The sequence below is a fragment of the Neltuma alba genome, unplaced genomic scaffold, assembly GCF_004799145.2.
Source record: "Neltuma alba isolate B1F8T4 unplaced genomic scaffold, ASM479914v2 tig00001122_pilon, whole genome shotgun sequence".
NCBI classification, from domain to species: Eukaryota; Viridiplantae; Streptophyta; class Magnoliopsida; order Fabales; family Fabaceae; genus Neltuma; species Neltuma alba.
This window is the reverse complement of record NW_021632338.1, coordinates 30,519-50,745: the sequence shown is the minus strand read 5'-3', so window position 1 is coordinate 50,745 and position 20,227 is coordinate 30,519. Positions and strand designations below refer to the sequence as shown.

At 32.9% G+C, this 20,227-nt stretch overlaps 2 protein-coding genes across 3 annotated transcripts; both read right to left on the bottom strand.

Moving 5' to 3' along the window:
• Positions 1 to 5,608: 5,608 nt before the first annotated feature.
• LOC114750791 (peroxidase A2-like) lies at positions 5,609 to 13,220 on the bottom strand. Of its 2 annotated transcripts, XM_028939396.1 has the most exons (6): positions 13,212 to 13,220; positions 11,363 to 11,365; positions 8,954 to 9,182; positions 7,008 to 7,199; positions 6,424 to 6,589; positions 5,609 to 6,300 (listed from the first exon to the last, which is right to left on the bottom strand). In XM_028939396.1, exons 3-6 carry the CDS (start codon positions 9,152 to 9,154, stop codon positions 5,819 to 5,821), a joined length of 1,041 nt encoding a protein of 346 aa, XP_028795229.1. In that variant the 5' UTR covers positions 9,155 to 9,182; positions 11,363 to 11,365; positions 13,212 to 13,220; the 3' UTR covers positions 5,609 to 5,818. The 2 variants fall into 2 exon arrangements, with proteins under 2 accessions (XP_028795229.1, XP_028795235.1); XM_028939402.1 differs by lacking the exons at positions 11,363 to 11,365; positions 13,212 to 13,220 and adding an exon at positions 9,362 to 9,410 and having other exon boundaries at positions 8,954 to 9,237.
• Positions 13,221 to 16,234: 3,014 nt separating this feature from the next.
• LOC114750805 (peroxidase A2-like) lies at positions 16,235 to 19,720 on the bottom strand. Its single transcript, XM_028939412.1, has 4 exons — positions 19,443 to 19,720; positions 17,540 to 17,731; positions 17,113 to 17,278; positions 16,235 to 16,989 (listed from the first exon to the last, which is right to left on the bottom strand). The coding sequence occupies exons 1-4, from the start codon at positions 19,641 to 19,643 to the stop codon at positions 16,508 to 16,510; spliced, it is 1,041 nt and encodes a 346-aa protein (XP_028795245.1). The 5' UTR covers positions 19,644 to 19,720; the 3' UTR covers positions 16,235 to 16,507.
• Between the last annotated feature and the right edge of the window lie 507 nt (positions 19,721 to 20,227).

Below are 20,227 nucleotides of genomic sequence, written 5' to 3'. Positions count from 1 at the left end.
CCTTCTCGACGGCATCAATGGACAGGAACCGAATAAGTATTAATAGATTTCTCACCCAACGCTTCAGTGGTCTTATCCAAGGTCTCAACAGCCGTAGCTCGAACTACACTGCCGACCCAACACCACGACGACGCGAAACTGAAGCCGGCTTGGAGGAAAGAAGAACTGGAAGAATGTGACTTTGAGGCCAGAGAAGGAAGGCAAGGAGACGCCGGAAAGAGAGATGCGGTCAGAAGAAGAGTTGAAGGCGTGAAGGGAAATGGCTCGGGCCAAGAGGGCTTGAGACAGGTGCAAGGAAGAAGAGGAAGCCATGGATGGAAGTTTGGTTTTGAGGGAGGCCCGAGAGAGAAACAAAGAAAGAGAAATGGATGGGGGTGTCACAAAATCGGAGCTTTCCGGTGAGGAAAGTATATTGAGAACCAAAAAGGTTTGACTCACAGTCCCAAAAGAGCGGGTGGATGGAGGGAGTGATCTGATCTTTAGATTAAAGCAACGAACAATCTCCACCTATGCTTATGGGTAGGTGTCCTTCTCCACCTCTCAATCTTTTCCTTCATGTTAGCTGATAACAAACCAGAAGAATATTAATTCTAATTTTTATTTTTATTCTAAATAATTGTGGCCCTTTTTATTTGTTCAGATCAAGGAAAAACTGTGGCCTTTCGTATGTATTTATATTGGCGTTGGACTGTTGGTGGAGTAAGCACTCTCCTAATGCTGATATCATATCATTAAAATTCAATTCTTTACTGCTATCTTTATTAATCCTCTGAATATTTGGTAAAATTTTTAATATGATATCTATTTATAATATTTTATTTTAAATTTTAAACTAAAACATGGTATATAAAAATTTACAATACTTGCCTCAAGTTTCTTATACCTATTATGTTAAGCTTTTCATCGCATATGGTCCTATTTTTAAATGTAATCATTTAATTATAAATTCATGCCTAATTTTGAAATAACATCATTTAATTATAATTTACTACATAAAAGGGGAAAAGGGGGACCGCCTATATAAATAATTTGATCTAAGTATTTTTCATAAAAATTAAAAATATTTTTTTTTATAGATAAATATGTTTTCTTGTGTCACGTGTCACGCGAGTGAGATTTTTTTCCCTTATATGAGAGAATGAATATACTAGTGTTTATCCTGTTGTTTGAGATAAGGTGGTCAGAAACTGGTTGCCACCAGGCACCACAAAATCATCCGCCTTGAAGTCTGAGTGGCGCCCGTATTTTGTGAAGATCCCATCAAAATTAACGAAATCCCATTTTATCCTTTTCCTGAAAAAATTGTCATTTTCAAGTCTGCAACGGCATCATCCTTAGCAAATCAAGTAAAATTCATGCGCGTGCTATAAGTTTTTTGTCCTCGCATTATTTTTCAACTTTACAAGTGATGAGATTTGTCAATTTGTTGCCAAAAACACCCCCCCCAAACCCGGGGAGAGATAGTTAATTGTGTATACTGAGAAAGTGAAATTAATTTTAATTCCACCTAATGACATAAGATTTAATGTTATTGAAAAATTGGTTAATTTTAGCAATAAACATAACATGAACTCTTAAAATACTTATGTAATATTGGATTATACAAGTTACATCAGTTTATAAGTTAAGTAAATCAGTTTAAAAATAATAAATATGAATGATAATATAAATTTAAGTCTTATATTTAAAACTAGTTCTCACATTTAATTAGTTTCATACCCTTCAATTCTCTATTATAAGATCCAAATAACTAAATTGTGCTACTTAAGAAAGTGATAAGATGCTTAAATATCCTAAAAGTATTCACAAAGAAATGCCCAGTACCTAGAATTTTGTTAACTCTTATATATTCTGAAATTTTATTTTTGTACCAAAAATACGTTCGCCATTGTCTACCATTAAGTTTGACCGTTAAATACTGGTGTCTCTAACTATCAAACTTGACTGCGAATAGCGGTTTATGGTAAAAATGCTATGAAATAAAACTTTTAACACATACAAAGCAAAAAAAAAAAAATACATATGTTAGTGCTTTTTTGTAAATACTTTTAGATATTTAATCACTTTATCCCCTAAATAAACTACTACCTCCACATCCTCAATATACAAACTAGTTGAATATTAGATTTGATCCTAATATATAATCTCAATGCCCTTTATCTTCCAAATTTATAACTTTTTTTTAAATATCCATATTCATTGTAAAGGTTCTCACTAAAGGATAGCTCCAATGCATATGATTAGATATGCTGGTTTAAGAAAGTCATACATATTTATTACAATTAACCAATTTAAACTAATTTTTTTATCTTTTCAGATTAGTTATCTAAGTTTTATACTCTTCTGGTCCTAAATATAAAACCTCTTTTGTAATTTATTAATATAAGACCCCTTTCATAGTGTAAATTACATTACGAAAGAGTCTTATATTTAGAACTGAAGGAGTATTAAAGACTGAGAGTTGTATTAAAATTAACTAAAAGTAATAAATATGTAAAAAAAATATTTTCCCACGAACAAATTCAAAAATGTAGATCTTGTAATAAGAAACAGAATAATTGTTAGACATCAGAAGGAGTAACTACTCCCTCCGTTCCTTATTATAAGAGACATTTGATGCTTATAATATATTCCTATATATAAGAGACACTTAAAAGTTGTCTTTATTTTTTTGTGTTGATTTCCTATTTTACCCATATTTATTGTCTCCAACTCACACTCTCACTCTCCCTCCCACTTCTCTTTCTTTTAATAATTTAATTGTTTTCTCTCATGCTTCTCCCCTTATTAATGAGGGCATTTTTGAAAAAAAGATTATATTTTTTACACATTAATTATTCTTAACTAATTTTAAGTGTTTTTTTTATTAACATAATTCAGTTATTCGTCTTTTATAATAAAGAACGGATGGAGTATTATTAACTAAGACGGCACTGCATGACATTAATAATGAATACACGTCATTACTGACAGGTTGGCTGAACTCAGTTGCTGCAGAACCCTCCCCTTGTTCAAATCATTCTGTAATCATTTAACCAAGGTATCCCGCTGCTTTTCACTAATTACCATCATCTCCATAATTATCATCTTGCTTTCCATGTTTTTACCAACTTTATTTTAATTTTTTTGGTGAAATGTTTCTCTTTTTTTAATCATAGAAAACGAAATAAACATAAAATCACAAAAAGAAAAATTACAAACCACAATTGGCAAATAGAAGAGCCTAGGATTTGGCTTTGATAATATTGTTTTATGACATGCTACAGACCTTTGCTTCTTAATACCAAAGTTAGTGGGTACTTAGATGGCATGGAAAGTGCTTTTGAAAAGTAATTTTTTATAAATTGAGATAAACTTCTTCGCACATTTACTTTGTATATCATAAAATTATTTCTAAAATCATAGTTTGGTTTCTATCCAAATACTCTCTTAAACTATGAACTAGATCCTATATTGAGTATTACACATAGTACTAAAAAACCACAAACATAATATTACCTTTAATCCTTGATCTAATATCAATTTGACTAATTTGAAAAGATTAAGAAAGCTAAATAAATACTTAATTATATCATGGGTCACATGATCTCTCTAAATGGTTTGAAGAAAAAATGATAAATATAAATACTTTAAAGTAATACCTCTTATCTTTAATATAAGTACTATAATTGGGGTGAGTTTTAGTCTTAAACATAATGCTTCAATTTACTCTGCCTCTAATTTTTTTTCAAAATATTTCTATTGATTGTAAAAAGTTATCACCAAGTGGTATTCTAATATACATGATTAAACATGATAGTTAATAGAGATCAACATACATTTGTGACAAATAACTAACTCATCTATTTTTTTAAATATCTTTAAATTAATTATCTAGTTTTTATACTAAGAATAAATAATAATAATTTATTTAACTTTTTTTTAAACATTGGTTAATTAGGTGTCATATTATGGGGCAAAATTATGATTCTATAATTTCAACAAACGAGGACCCCTTAGTGTCGAGTAGGGCTGCACATGGACAAGGCGGGACCCTTGCCCGATGCCCAGCCCGAAGAATGAACGGGCTGGAAAATGCAGCCCGTTGCCCAACCCTACCCATGAAAAGCCCTAATAAATTTGGGCTAGGCAGGGCGGGCTTTTATGCCTAACAAGTCAATATACTATATTAATTAACTAATTATTTATATCCTTCTAAATAATCTAATGTAACTTTATTAAAATGGAAACTTGGCCTTAATTTTGTTATTACTAATTAATATACTATGAAACTACTTTTGTAGTAGCTAAGAGGAGTGGACTATGACAAAAAATGTTGTTAATATATTTTATTAAACTTAATTATTTTTCTAGTTTTTAACTCTCAAAATCATTCAAAAATAAATAAGTATAATGAATACTGAATATTGATACAACAATGCGTTTGATTTAGGAAATAAATATGAGGCAAATAAATTATATATAAATAAAATTATATATATTTTTGCGGGCAGGGCAACATACCATGCCCGATGCCCAGTCCTGCCCAACAATTTGTCCAGCCCGAACATGCCTAATAATTCTTTCGGGCCATGTTTTTTAGGACGGGCTAGGCATTTTTTTGCGGCTTGGACGGGCATAGCGGGCTACTGAGCTTCATGAACACCCCCAGTGTCGAGTTAGCCGGATCTCCTGTAGCTACAAAAAGCTTTTGGACGCCGTGAAGGGGCAGGTAACCTCAATGCGGAGTCGGAAAACCCATTCTGATTGAAAGGACCCAGATTATTTTGCCTTTTAATTTTTAATAGTTGCCGTTTAAAAACCGCATAATTATTATTTTCAATAAACCTAGGGGTCACTTGCCTTCCCATGTATCGTGTTACGTACTTTGACTTCCTTCCAATGTCAGAATAATTGCCTAATTTTAGGCCTATTTCTCTTTGGACTGTAATGTTAGGCCTGTCTAGTACTCCTATATAAAATTGATTCAATTTCAATTACATGATAAAATAAAAATTAATTGATATTAAATAGTAATAATTGCCTAATTTTAGGCCTATTTTTTTATTGCAATTGTCAAATAGACTTTTGAATCAACTACAATTTGTCGCATTTGCTAAATACTGTTTTTTCTAACTCAATATTTTCCCAGAAAACATTCCAATTAAATTTATATCTAAAAAATAATATTTATTCCTACCTGACCTAAGTATTATGCTCAATTTAAATGAGCATATTAAATGTTACATTGAAAATCAATACATAAAAACGACGCAGATATAAAAATTTTAAATGTTATATAAAAGTTGAAGAATGAGTCCTATTGGTCCTAGTTTGTCAACAAATTAGACACAACGTTTATTCTGAATGAGTTTTTTTTTTTATACAAGAATGAGTGCTTTTATTGAGAAAAAAAACGAAAAAAAAAACCTTAAAGCAAAATTTTGGTCCCCCACCTCACCTCTGACGTCAACCAGATCATCAAGACGGCCGACCAAGGGCAGCCCAAATCCAGCCATTCCCGGCCCACCACCACCAGCCTCTTGGAGGAGCCCATAATGGCAATCACTCGCTCCTTCCTAACACGATTTTTCCCAATTTACAAGGTTCCAACTTCCAAGCCTCGTTCTTTGAGAATTAAATTCATACCCATTCTTTTCATTCTGGAAACCAAAGTACGATTCCTTAACAGTCTTTCCAACGAAGAAAATATATCACTCGTCAATACATCACACATACACACACAAACAAAAAGCACCAAAATACATGCTCACAGGCGCGATCCACTTGTTTATTCATGCCAATACTTTCTTCTCTCCCAGGACGCAGTGATAATTAATTACATTGAACTAACCAAACCGTCCTGTGATTCTGCAGAAGCCACACCCATTAATCCTGATGATGCTCCGTTAACCATATTACATTGCGTTCGAATTTCACCTTGGGAGCCAGTCAAAGGGCTGATATTGCCCATCTTGATCATGGAAGCAGCAAAAGCTTCAAAGAAAGCCGTCTGGTTGGCGCTGAAATTGTTGACAATCGCAATGGTATCAGCACCGGCAGTAGAGAACAGGACCTGGTCACTGTTAAGAAGGCCATTCTTGAGCTGGAGGTTGGAGTAGTAGTTTTTGTCAAAGATATCAGGGGTGGTCAGGTCCAGATTTGTGAGGTTCGTGTTTCTTCCTACTTCACTTTGTGGGCATAACTGGCGCAATGTGGCTAAGTAGGTTGTGTTGAGGTTTGGGTCTGGGTTGCCGCCGCTGAAATTGTACAGTCTGTTATCAAAGAACCTGCACTGAGCTCTTCCAAATGTGTGAGCACCTGAAAATACACATATACACAAATGAGATATCTCAGAAGAATCAGATGTGTGTGTGTGTGTATCAGGAGGAATAATTGAGAGAGTTTAATTTGGGGAGTGATGAAAGAAGAACATATATATACCAGAAAGGGCAACAAGATCAGTGGTGTCAAGGCCTTGATTCGAGAAATTTTGCTTGAGTTGGTCGAGGGTGAAGAAAGGTGAAGGAAGGTTAGAATTAGCGAGGCTTAGGTTTGCTGTTAGGCTATCCCTTCTTCCCAACTGAACTGTCCACGACTGCCCTCCTGCCTGTTCAAGTCACCTTCAAATTAACTAATCTTGCAAATATCGATCAACCATCTTAACTAACTCCAATCACATCTGATGTGTGTATAGGATTAAGGTTTATCCAATTACCTCAAATTTTTTTCCCTTTTAATTTGCCAGAAACACGTGTCCAATACCCTAAGCTAATCTGTAGTTCATCTGATTTAACACATTGAAATATTTTTTCAGGGTCACCAAACATCCTAAAATATCTCATGGTGTAATTTTGCTTTTAAAATATTAAGGTGTTGAGTGTACTTAGAAAAATAATATTTTAGCTACGAGCAAGATAAATCACAAAATGGCTCAAAGTACTGGACGAGGTGCAGGGAAAACTACTTAGAGTTTAATTTTGTATAAACATATATAGTTGAGTTGGAGGAGAGGAAGGTATAAATACCAGGACAACAGAGACTTGAGCAGCAATGGCAAGGATATCAGCACAGGAAACAGTGTTGGGGCAAGAGGATTCGACGGCAGATTTGATATTATTGACGACATCCAGTCCTCTGATCGAGTTATTATTGCCTAAAGCTGTCTGTTCGCTTACAATGGTGGCACTGTTGTTCAGCAAAAGCGAAGCATCACATCCCTGTCAGTTCATCCACAAATTAAATTTCCACTCAGTCATTCAGCAACTTCCTTCATCTAACTAAACATTATCTATCATGTGTACGTCCAACATATCATTAGAAGATCTGTCTCTTCCTTTAACTTTATTCCTTACTCTATAAAGTGAAGTCTAAGACATAGGTACATTGGGTAACGATGATTAATTTCACTTTAAGTAAAATGTTCATCTAATAAAAGTATCCTTATTTTAATTTGAATCACATGGTTTGGATTCAAATTATTCAACAATATTATATATTTTCTTTTTCACAAAAAAGAAGAAGCAAAGTCCAACTTTTAATTATATATGCTCTTGGCTACCAAACTTTCTCCACACGCCAATTGCAACTTTTTTCTTTTCCAAAAGAACAACGGGTACGAATGTTCCCAGTACAATTATAGAGAAATATTTATTTTAAAATGATTTTAATTTTAAACTTCTTTTTAATGATCTTGACTGAAATCTTAAGTGGGTGTTTGACATCCCCTCAAAAATATCATTTTTACACTTTATAAGACAAAATTCTCCTTGCATATATTTTATCTTGTTTATATAACACAACGCACTTAAAATAAATTAAACTAGTCCCAAGTCCGTTTAACTGAAGAATTATTTTCTCCCAGCCGTTGTAATAGAATAGGAAATTAAATGGAAAATTAAGTGACTAGTGCAAAGAATTAAGAGTTCATTTTGTAATATAAAAGATGATGAATCAATACATAGTTTATGACTTGTGCAAGGAGAAACTTGGTATGTATAAATTTTATATTTTATATTAATCTATTAATTAAAATAATTATTGACGTGTAAATTAAAATAGTAAGGAAAAAAATAATTCTCATCAAATTACCGTTGGATCAAATTTCAATCGTAATAATCTGATAATAAAGCTGGCAAGAAGTTATGAAGTATGCATATGGCCAAAAAAGGTTATGCAAAAAATAAATAATATTACCTAATTTAACGTGTGCTTATAAATGTGTGTGTCGGGATGTGAGTTATTCTAAAAGCAAATACAACCACTCCACACCAAATGTATAAAATAAACTACAATTAAATATATGCCATGTGTGTGCTTGTTATTGAGTGCTGTAGTGTATAAATATATAGTATTTGTCATTTTGTCTGTTGTAGTAGCAAGTCAGCTAAAACACAATGTCAAATGGAGGAAACTTGAAAGTTAGCTTCCAAATTAAAAGATCGATATTTCTAGTAATCAATTATGAAGGTCTAACAGCTTATAATTAATTATAAGATGTCGCTTAATAACAATGATATTGATTTTAGTTTTGGAGGTTAAGTTCTTCTAATATAATTCTACAGCACATATATATGGTGGATTTGCATCATATCTCTTTCCCTCCCAACTCCTCCCCAGAATTATAACAAGTTCATAATAATTTAAGACTCGCATAAAATCAGATGCCGAGTTAAACAAAATAACAAGGCCTAATTAACTTAGAAAATATAGTCCTTCAAAAAAACAGGAGGGAAGATGAGCCCCACAATGAGGAGTTTAGTACGTAAGAGTCCGTACTTGTTTGAGCTTTCAAAATCCAGAATTTCATTCATTCAAAAGCACGGAAATCTCAGAAGCACATCCACGCTTTTAAATTAAAGCCGGGAATTAATGAAAGCCAGAAATAATGATGCCAAATTACTGAAAAAGCCAGAGATTTGAAAGTGAGATAAGATATATGAAGTGATATGAACGTAGATTCTATAGAACATACTTGAACAAAGCAGTCATGGAAGTGAAGTCTGATGAGACTGGCCCCGATGCGAGGATCGCTTTGTGCAGCACTCGTGATAACCCCAGATACGATGTTGGTGACGTTAGGGCATGTTTGGTTGTAGAATGTTGGGCTCAGCTGCGCGTGAGACACAGATATTGCTGCCAGAACCACGAATATGGCAGTCCAAACAGATCCCATTCTTCTCGATCTCTTCTTTCTCTCTGTGCTGTGTGTGTGAAATATCCCAAGGCTGTAGTTTCTGATCGTTGCTGGCGATCGACCTTTATTTATAGACGGACAAAACGGGTTAAAGTGCCAGAAATACTAGTGGTGAATAAGAAATTGATTAAGTTATTCTCATTTTCTGTACGTAAATTGGTGGGGGGTAAAATGAAGAAATAAAACCTGACTTAAGTGTACCAATAGGGTTCGGTACAGGAGTACCTCCAATAGAAAGACCCTTGTGCCTACCAAAAGAGGATCTGAATTAAGTGTGTGGTCCCAAAGGAAGAGCCCTGCATGAGACCAAAAGAAAAAGGAAAGTCCATTATGTGCGTACAAATAGTTGATGAAGACTTTGGGGAATGCATATGTATATATGTGACTTTTCAAAGGGTGTGCTGATGAATAGTTGTGCTCATGTGTGTGTTGGATTTAAACAAATAAATGCATATGATGTGCAACTAATTCGACTTTAGCTAGTGTGGTGAGTAGAGTTACTAAGAGTTCATTTGGAACTTTGTTCAAAATAGACAAAATTCTCCTCACAGACTTATTTCGTATTCCGTAAATCATGTTTAAAAAATTATTTATAAGTCAACCCAATCAAGCTCTAAAATATTATAAACAAAAGACTAAAGAATGTTAGAGCATGTGGTAGTTGCCAGCCCTAAGCTGGCATTGCGTTTAATGCCTTTTGAAATATTTCAACCTCGATGTTTTTTTCTTTTTTATTTTACATTAAATAAGTAATATTTTACTATTTTATGGGGGGAAAGTACAGTTTTAAAATTTTTAATGATTTTTTTAAAAAATACTCTAAAGTTTTGCGTTTTTTATTTTCTTAAAAAAATGATAAAAAATTCAAATCTGCGCTATTTTTTGCCCATATCAAAATTTCACTTACTTTATTTAGAATACAGTGATGAGAAGAAAAAGGAAAAAAAGATCAATACAAATTTTAGTCTTTTAAGTTTACTCTTATTTTGATTTTAGTCCCTCAAATTTCAAATTAGAGATTTTGGTCTCTTAAGTTTTTTTTCATTTAAAATATTGGTTCCTGTAATCTAATAAAACTTTGGACTATATTATTCAGACTAAAACCTATGATTTAAAACTAGAAGAACTCAGCCCAAAATGAAGGTAAATTTAAAAGGTTAAAGATTATATTAATCCTAAAATTCAAAAAAAAGAAAAGGACATCTGGGAGTTTAGGTGAATTTCAAGGAGCATTACAGAGAGAGGCCCCTCGCCCAGGCACTGCTGTTAGGCATAGGGATATGTTGTCTTCTCCAAAACTTTATTATTTAGTGCGCTCACGAATAACAGGGTGTTTTCGGTGATATGAATAATTGTTGTTTTGTTATGATAGTTATTATCATCTTGATTTGGCAGAATAGGGAATTTAAGGAAGCTAATAGCAGCTTTACAGCTTAAAAGAGGTTGTAAATTTGATCCCGCTAATCAGAAGGCAGCTAGTTAATGACCTTTTCTCGTAAGTGGAAGGTCCTGATTCGACCTGGCTCCTAACTTAAACCACTAGTATTACCTCTAGAAGGCGGCCTGGGTTGAAACAGTGGGCTAGGGCTGAAGAGTCAAACAAGGTGGGCTTGGTGTGTGGGCCCTGGGCAGATATCAAACGGCATGGCCCCACCTCGTGGCACCTTTCGCTACTCAGGCCACCGCCGGAGTTATGGTAATACCACTATATTAAGAAAATAAACTAAATTAATTATTTATAATAAATAAGTATTATTTTTTAAAAATATTTTTGCTAATCAAATATATTGACTAGAATTAATATTATTAGAAAGAATATTTTTTAATAAATAAATAAATATAAGAGACAAGTAGATTGAAGTCTTATATTTGAAGTCAAAATAAAAATCAAATAAATTCTTATATTAAAGATAAGAGGTGATATTCATAGTTAAATAATTTTGGATACATGTTGTTCTCTGTCGCCAACGGGTATGCCCCTTGTGTCCGGGGCACCTCCTTCTTCACTCACTGTGTCGTACGATGCGGGTGACTTTTGGGTGTCGGTTTCATCGTGGTAAAAACGTTGGACTAGGATGAGCAAGCGTTCTCGTCGATCACCAGTAATCCTAGTCGCCTCTGCTCCAGACCTGATTGACCAATGCGAGTCCTGGGAGAAGCAGGTTTCACATCTGTAGAAACGTGTGCCCTCTGCAATGTATTTATTTGTTTATTAATGATGCTTTGTATTCTCTCCATTCCTTAGATCATTTTAATTAAATTATACTGTTTAACAAAAGAATTAAAATTAGTTAAAAGTAAATTAATATGTAGCAAATAAATTTTTTTTAAATATACCCCTATCTATAAATGATAAATGTGAGAGAGTAATAGTAAGATAAATAAAGAAAAAGAATACATTAGATGCACTAAATTAGAAGTAAAATGGATAATAATGTATTAAATGTTCAGACAAATTCAAAGAGAATCTTATAAAAAAAGATAGATCTATTCAAAAAATTGGATATTATAATAAGAGACGAAGTAGTACTCGACTCAAGTATTACTCCGTCCCTTATTATAAGATCCAATTTTTAAATTAGTGCATCCTTATTTATAATATCTTTTTTGGATTTGTCTAAATAATAAATGTTTTTTACCCATATTATTCTTAATTAATATACTCTCTCTCATTATCTTTTTCCCTTACATTCTCTCTTATTTTTTTCTCACTCACGCCTACCCATTTATAAATAAGGGCATGTTTAGAAAAAAAAAGTATATTTTTAACATATTTACTATTTTAACTAATTTTCACAGTTTTCTCAAACCGGAATATAGTTAAGTGAATCTTATAATAAAAGACAGAGGGATTATATCTCATCGGTTCATCAGCTCTTTTGTCTCACTGCTTTAATTTCCCCCCGTCATTGATTGATCTATTTAATTAATTATTTCTACCAAATACCAGTGTTTATCTTCTGATACAAGCATCCAAGGTCCCCAAAAAAAAAAATCTTCTGATACAACCAAATTTAGTGGCTTAACATTAATTATTATCTTCATTTGGGTCATCGATCTGGTCTGGTCACTGCGTGTACCGTGTGGTATGATTCTAGACGATAGTTATTGTGAAATGATAGATTAATTTTAAATATTAGAACCTGATTTATTTTGTTTTTTACATTTATTTATTTTTTTAAAATAGTTTTTATAGTAGTTTTACATGTTAAAGGTTTCATCAAATGGTAATTCTAATTAATATATATAATTAATAAATTTACCAAAAGATATATATAATTGATAAGGATATTTTAAAAAAATATTTATTTATAATAAATAACTAATTTAATTAATTTTTTTAATCTTTTTAAATTAATTAACTATGTCTTATATTAAAAATCAAATGTAGAATTATCAGTCATTTGACTTTAACTCATTGTGGGATGGAGTGTGGTTAAAAATTCAATAACTTTTGATGTTTTGAGAAGAGATTATTATTAAAACACACGCGCACTCTCTCTCTCTTCTCTCTATACAAAGAGAAGATAAATGAAACCAACGATGAATAATGAATGAGTTGAGGTGGACGTGACTGTGCCAACGGGACAAATGGAAAACTCTGCAAAAGCACATTGATGCATGCAGATATGAACACACCGACTAAATATTTCGGTCTAATTTGAAGTGCTTGAATAGTACATGCGGCCACATTTTTATTATTTTTCTTTCACACGTCATTTCAGTAACCACCCCGGCTAGAAGCTCATCTCTAGATGCCTCATCCTCTTCCACATTAACTGATGGGAGAATTACTGTAGAGTCCAAGTAAGAGATTTTATCATTATAGAGTCTCTGAAAATGTTAAAATAAATTTGAAATCTCAAGAGACTTTGTGAAAGATTTCAATTATACAATCATAACATTACCCTCATTCATTTAAAAGAAAACATTGAAGGAACATGTGAGAGTTTCTTTTTCATGTGAGAGTTTCTTTTTCATTCACACAACTCCGTTGCATCTCGCCTCTCTCCCTATCGCCTCTCATCTCTTTGACTGTGATATTCTGCTCTGCTACTTGCCTGTATGACTCTGTCTTTACCTCACGCCTATTGCTTTTCATTGTCACTACTAACTTTCCTATTTTTCGCTTCTCATTCTGTGGGTTATAAAATGATGCTCTTTTTTTTTTTGCTCATTGATGCTCTGTTTCTGCTGAAAATAAATGAATACGACAGTTTTTTTATTGTTATAACCCATGTAATGTAATAGTTAAATGTATTGTTAATGGATACATCGAAGGCTGTCAATCTAACTATATGACTTGTCAATGACAAGTGATTATGATAGGTTGATATGAAGGATAGCAAGTTCGAGCGGGAAGTATTTGTTCTGTTACAGTGATAAAATCTCTTACTTGGAACTCTACAGTAATTTTTCCTTAATTAATTTACCATATAGGCCTTAAATTTTCAAAAAATAAAGTGGTGATTAGATAAATAAATAATAGTCTCCCGCCATCATGCAACAAAATATTTTACACAAATTAAATGTCATTAAAATCATTAACGCTTTAATTAACTTAAAATTAGATACCTAACCCAACCTTTTTTCATATATACTCCATCCGTTCCTTATTATAAGAGACATTTGATGCTTATGACATGTTCCTATATATAAGAGATACTTACAAATTGTCTCTACTTTTTTGTGTTGATTTACTATTTTACCCATATTTATTATTTCCAACTCACACTCTCTCTCCCTCCCACTTCTCTTTCTTTTAATAATTTAATTGTTCTATCTCACGCTCTCTCTCCTTATTAATGAGGGCATTTTTGGAAAAAAAATTATACTTTTTACACATTAATTGTTCTTAACTAATTTTAACTATTTTTTTGATCAACGTACTTCGGTTATTTGTCTCTTATAATAAGGAACGGAGGGAGTATTATTTAAATATTTATGTGTGTGCCCGTACGTACAAAAGATGTTGGTTAAAACAATTCTCTTTTTCATATATGTTATGTATCAGTTCCTTGAATCTGAGAAAGATAAGATGTTGACGACTACTGAGATTACAGTATCTAACTTTTTGACTGAGTCGATCGGCTGGAGTGTCTTTAATTCATTGATGCATTGCATATACTTATAATTTCTATTAAGGGTTCATGCGACCAGGTTTTGTTCGTTTCATATTCATTACCTTGGAAGATTGTGCATTAATCAATTTTTTAATATTTTTTCCACTAATCATTCTTTAATAAACTACAGTTTCTTCTGGCACTCTCTCTTCGACATCATCTACTACTCTGCTATATATAAAATACCAAACCATTTATTTAATTTATATATTTTATATATTTAAGTGTCGTCATCATTTTTTTTATATTGATCGCATCTGATTTTCTTACAAACATTTTTGTCAATATATGGTATAATTTTAAGTAATTAGAATACACATTTATGCGTCAATACATTGTTTTAAAAAAGTTAAAGCATCCTATACTTTCTCTTCAGCGAAAGTACTAAAACACTGCACATTTGTATTAAGCACGTTCTTGGGATCACCATAGTATAGACTACGTGTTCATAAATATTTGTTAAGTGCCTCTACATCTATTAAATTTAATTAACAATATTGAAAAGTTGCAAATAACCTCCATATATAATATAAATTTTATCCAAAGCAAGACATGAAGCCCACCTTTTAATTTTCCAAGCAAGTATGATACAACATGCAACAACGTAGAATAGTCAAGTTTATCATAATTGAAAACTAACCTATCTATCAATTTGAAATTTGATTGCTGACTTTTGCCCCCTTTGATGAAAAATACGTTATTTAGTGAAGACGTGTGCTTTCGACCATCTAGTCACCTTCGTATTTCTAACTAATTTTTGATAATATAAAATTAAAGCTAGATAAATAATTTAAAGAGATTAAGAAAATTAGTTAAATTCGTTATTTATAACAAATATACGTTGACCTTTCTTAATTATCCTATTTAATCATGTGCATATAGAATTACTTTTTGATAAGAACTCCTTATAATCAATAAAGACATTTTGGAGAAAAAATTATAAATTTAAAAGACAAAGTGGATTAAGATCTTATATTTAGGATCAAAGTGATTTCTCAATTAGTTTTTATATTAAGAACTGGAAGTAGTATTATATATTAGAAAAACACTAAAATCAATATTCAATATGATCAATATCAATTTGAATTACTTTATCTATCACTGATTTAAATGCTTTTTAAAGGGAAAAAGGATCCCAAGCATTCTTCATAATATATATATAAATTTATAATAAATTATATATAAATTTGAATTACTTATTTTTTTTATTTATATAAAATGCATGGCGACACACTAAGATGATTGAAAGAAAATAAAGATGGAAAAATACGGAGCCACGTGCCGTGGATTGTGATGTTTGAAACAAAATTTTCTTCCATTGCATGATGATGATGCATGTCGTACTCATTAAGGTATGCAAGTAGTTATTCTTACAATTGTCATATAAATATATTTATATATATAACTGAAAGTTAACTATATAAAAATTAATTATTGTGTTCAACACACGCGCGCACGCACACACTCATCTGTCATATTTATAGCCGCTCTCAGTGTCTTTTATTAAAATCAAGAAAAATCTGAAACCTAATTAATATTGTCTTAAAATTTAATAATTTTCTAAGTTTATCCTTATTTAATATATATTTTTCTAAGAAAATAACAAAATACATGATAATGAATAAAGGGTGAAATAATACATTAATGTTAAAAAATTAATGAAGTGATCTGTAAATAAAATAAAAACTTATTTATCTGCCTTATAAATAGAATCAGAGGAGTATAAAATTAAGTTAACAATTCACATAAACGCGAAAAACACAAAAATGGAGTTTATTAGTTTTTTTTTCACAACTCAAATAATTTTCTGTTACCCTCATTATTTTCCTGAATTAAAATTAATTGCAATAGCAAAAATCCCAGACACACTGGGCGCACCCATGGATTATCCGGAAAATTAAGAAATGTGAGGTTGAAAATGGTGATGGAGGGCGTGTGGAGAACAACACATGGTCGCTGTTAAGGAGGCCATTCCTCGAAGTTGCCGGGAGTGGTTAGGCATATACATTAATTTAGGCCAATACTTGCTTCTCTCCCAAGGCACAGTGATAACTCAATTAACAGTCTTTACAACGAAGAAAATGTATCACTCGTCAATACATCACACACACACACACACACAAAGCACCAAAATACATGCTCACAAGCGCGATCCACTTGTTTATTTATGCCAATACTTTCTTCTCTCCCAGGACGCAGTGGTAATTAATTACATTGAACTAACCAAACCGTCCTGTGATTCTGCAGAAGCCACACCCACTAATCCTGATGATGCTCCGTTAACCATATTACATTGCGTTCGAATTTCACCTTGGGAGCCAGTCAAAGGTCTGATATTGCCCATCTTGATCATGGAAGCAGCGAAAGCTTCAAAGAAAGCTGTCTGGTTGGCGCTGAAATTGTTGACAATCGCAATGGTATCAGCACCAGCAGTAGAGAACAGGACCTGGTCACTGTTAAGAAGGCCATTCTTGAGCTGGAGGTTGGAGTAGTAGTTTTTGTCAAAGATATCAGGGGTGGTCAGGTCCAGATTTGTGAGGTTCGTGTTTCTTCCTACTTCACTTTGTGGGCATAACTGGCGCAATGTGGCCAAGTAGGTTGTGTTGAGGTTTGGGTCTGGGTTGCCGCCGCTGAAATTGTACAGTCTGTTATCAAAGAACCTGCACTGAGCTCTTCCAAATGTGTGAGCACCTGAAAATACACATATACACAAATGAGATATCTCAGAAGAATCAGATGTGTGTGTGTGTGTATCAGGAGGAATAATTGAGAGAGTTTAATTTGGGGAGTGATGAAAGAAGAACATATATATACCAGAAAGGGCAACAAGATCAGTGGTGTCAAGGCCTTGATTCGAGAAATTTTGCTTGAGTTGGTCGAGGGTGAAGAAAGGTGAAGGAAGGTTAGAATTAGCGAGGCTTAGGTTTGCTGTTAGGCTATCCCTTCTTCCCAACTGAACTGTCCACGACTGCCCTCCTGCCTGTTCAAGTCACCTTCAAATTAACTAATCTTGCAAATATCGATCAACCATCTTAACTAACTACAATCCCATATTAAGGTGTAATTTTGCTTTTAAAATATTAAGGTGTTGAGTGCACTTGGAAAAATAATATTTTAGTTACCCAACTAGATGAATCACGAAGTAGCTCAAAGTACTGGACGAGGTGCACAGAAAACTACTTAGAGTTTAATTCTGCATGAACATATATAATTGAGTTGGAGGAGAGGAAGGTATAAATACCAGGACAACAGAGACTTGAGCAGCAATGGCAAGGATATCAGCACAAGAAACAGTGTTGGGGCAAGAGGATTCGAGGGCAGATTTGATATTATTGACGACATCCAGTCCTCTGATCGAGTTATTATTGCCTGGAGCTGTCTGTTCGCTTACAATGGTGGCACTGTTGTTCAGCAAAAGCGAAGCATCACATCCCTGTCAGTTCATCCACGAATTCCTACTCAGTCATTTAGCAACTTCCTTTATCGAACTCTTTTTTTTTTGGGGCCAATTCATCTGACTAAATATTATCTATCAAGTGTACGTCCAACAAAGTAGTAAGATCTGTCTCTTCCTTCAACTTTAATTCCTTACTCTCTAAAGTGAAGTCTAAGACATAGGTAGATTAGGTAAAGCTGATTAATTTCACTTTGAGTAAAATATTCATCTAATAAAAGTATCCTTATTTTAATTTGAATCACATGGTTTGGGTTCAAATTATTCAACAATATTATATACTTTTTTTTCACAAAAAAGAAGCAAAGTCCAACTTTTAATCATATATGCTCTTGGCTACCAAACTTTCTCCACACGCCAAACGCCACTTTTTTCTTTCCTTTATTTTTTTGACCGGAAAAATGCCACTTTTTTCTTTTCCAGAGGAACAAGGGGTACGAATGTTTCCAGTACAATTATAGAGAAATATTTGTTTTAAAATGATTTTAATTTTAAGCTTCTTTTTAATTATATTGACTAAAATCTTAAGTGGGTGTTTGGCATCCCCTCAAAAATATCATTTTTAAACTTTATAAGAAAAAATTCTCCTTGCATATGTTTTATCTTGTATATATAGCACAACGTCACTTAAAATAAATTAAACTAGTCCCAAGTCCCTTTAAGCTGTTGTGATAGAATAGGGATTAAATGGAAAATTAAGTGACTAGTGCAAAGAATTAAGAGTTTCATTTTGTAATATAAAAAGATGATGAATCAATACATAGAATATGACTTGTGAGAGGAGAAACTTGGTGCGTATAAATTTTATATTTTATATTAATCTATTACTTAAAATAACTATTGACGTGTGGAATTAAAATAATAAGAACAAAAAATTCTCATCACAATTACCGCTGGATCAAATTTCACTCATAATAATCTAATAAAGCTAGAGGTTATATATAATGTAGATGGCAAAAAGAAGTATGCATATGGCCACAAAAAGGCTATGCAAAACATAAACAATATTACCTAATTTAACGTGTGTTAATAAATGTGAGTGTCGGGATGTGAGCTTTTCTAAAAGCAAATATAACGACCCCGCACCCAATATATAAAATAAACTATAATTATATATTACTCCGTCCCTTATTATAAGATTTTTTTTAACTAAATTGCGTAGTTTAAAAAAATAGTTAAAATTAGTTAAAAATAATTAATATGTAACAAATGTAATTTTTTCCAAATATACCCCTATATATAAATGGGTAGATATGAGATAGTAATGGTAAGATGAATGAAGATAGAAAATGTATTAAATGCATTAAACTAATAGTAAAATAAGTAATAATGCATTAAATGTTCAGACAAACTCAAAAATGATCTTATGAAAAAGAGATAAACTTATTCAAAAAATTAGATTTTATAAAGGAATTAACTTAGAAAATATAATCCTCTAGAAAAACGAGGGGAAGCTGAGCCCCACAATCAGTTTACGTGCGTACGAGTCCATACTTGTTTGAGCCTTCAAAATCCAGAATTTCATTCATTCAAAAGCACAGAAATCTCTGAAGCACATCCACACTTTTAAATTAAAGCCGGGAATTAAGGAAAGCCAGAAATAATGATGCCAAATTACTGAAAAAGCCAGAGATTTGAAAGTGAGATACGATATATGAAGTGATATGAACGTGGATTATATAGAACATACTTGAACAAAGCAGTCATGGAAGTGAAGTCTGATGAGACTGGCCCCTATACGAGGATCGCTTTGTGCAGCACTCTGGATAACCCCAGATACGATGTCGGTGACGTTAGGGCATGTTTGGTTGTAGAATGTTGGGCTCAGCTGCGCGTGAGACACAGATATTGCTGCCAGAACCACGAGTATGGCACCCCAAACAGATCCCATTCTCCCCGATCTCTTCTTTCTCTCTGTGCTGTGTGTGTGAAATATCCCAAGGCTGTGGTTTCTGGTCGTTGTTTGCGATCGACCTTTATTTATAGACGGACAAAACGGGTTACAGTGCCAGAAATACTAATGGTGGATAAGAAATTGATTAAGTTATTCTCTCATTTGCTGTACGTAAAGAAAGAAAGAAAAAACTGAATTAAACCCGTGGTCCCAAAGGAAAAGCCCTGCTTGAGACCAAATGAAAAAGAAAAGTCCATTGCGTACGTACAAATGTTGATGAAGACTCTGGGGAATGCACGCATGTGACTTTTCAAAGGGTGTGCTAATGAATAATAGTCGTGTGTGTGTGTTCGGTCTAAAGAAATAAATGCATATGATGTGTAACTAATTCGACTTTAGTGCGGTGAGCAGGGTCACTAAAATATCGTAAACGAAAGGCTAAAAAATTGTCAGCGCATGTCGTTGTTAGCTCTAGGCTGGCGTAGCTGTTAGGCATAGGGACATGTTTGTCTTCGCTAGACTTTATTATTTGGTGTTCATGAATAATGGCTTTTTTGTTATGATAGTTGTTATCATCTTGC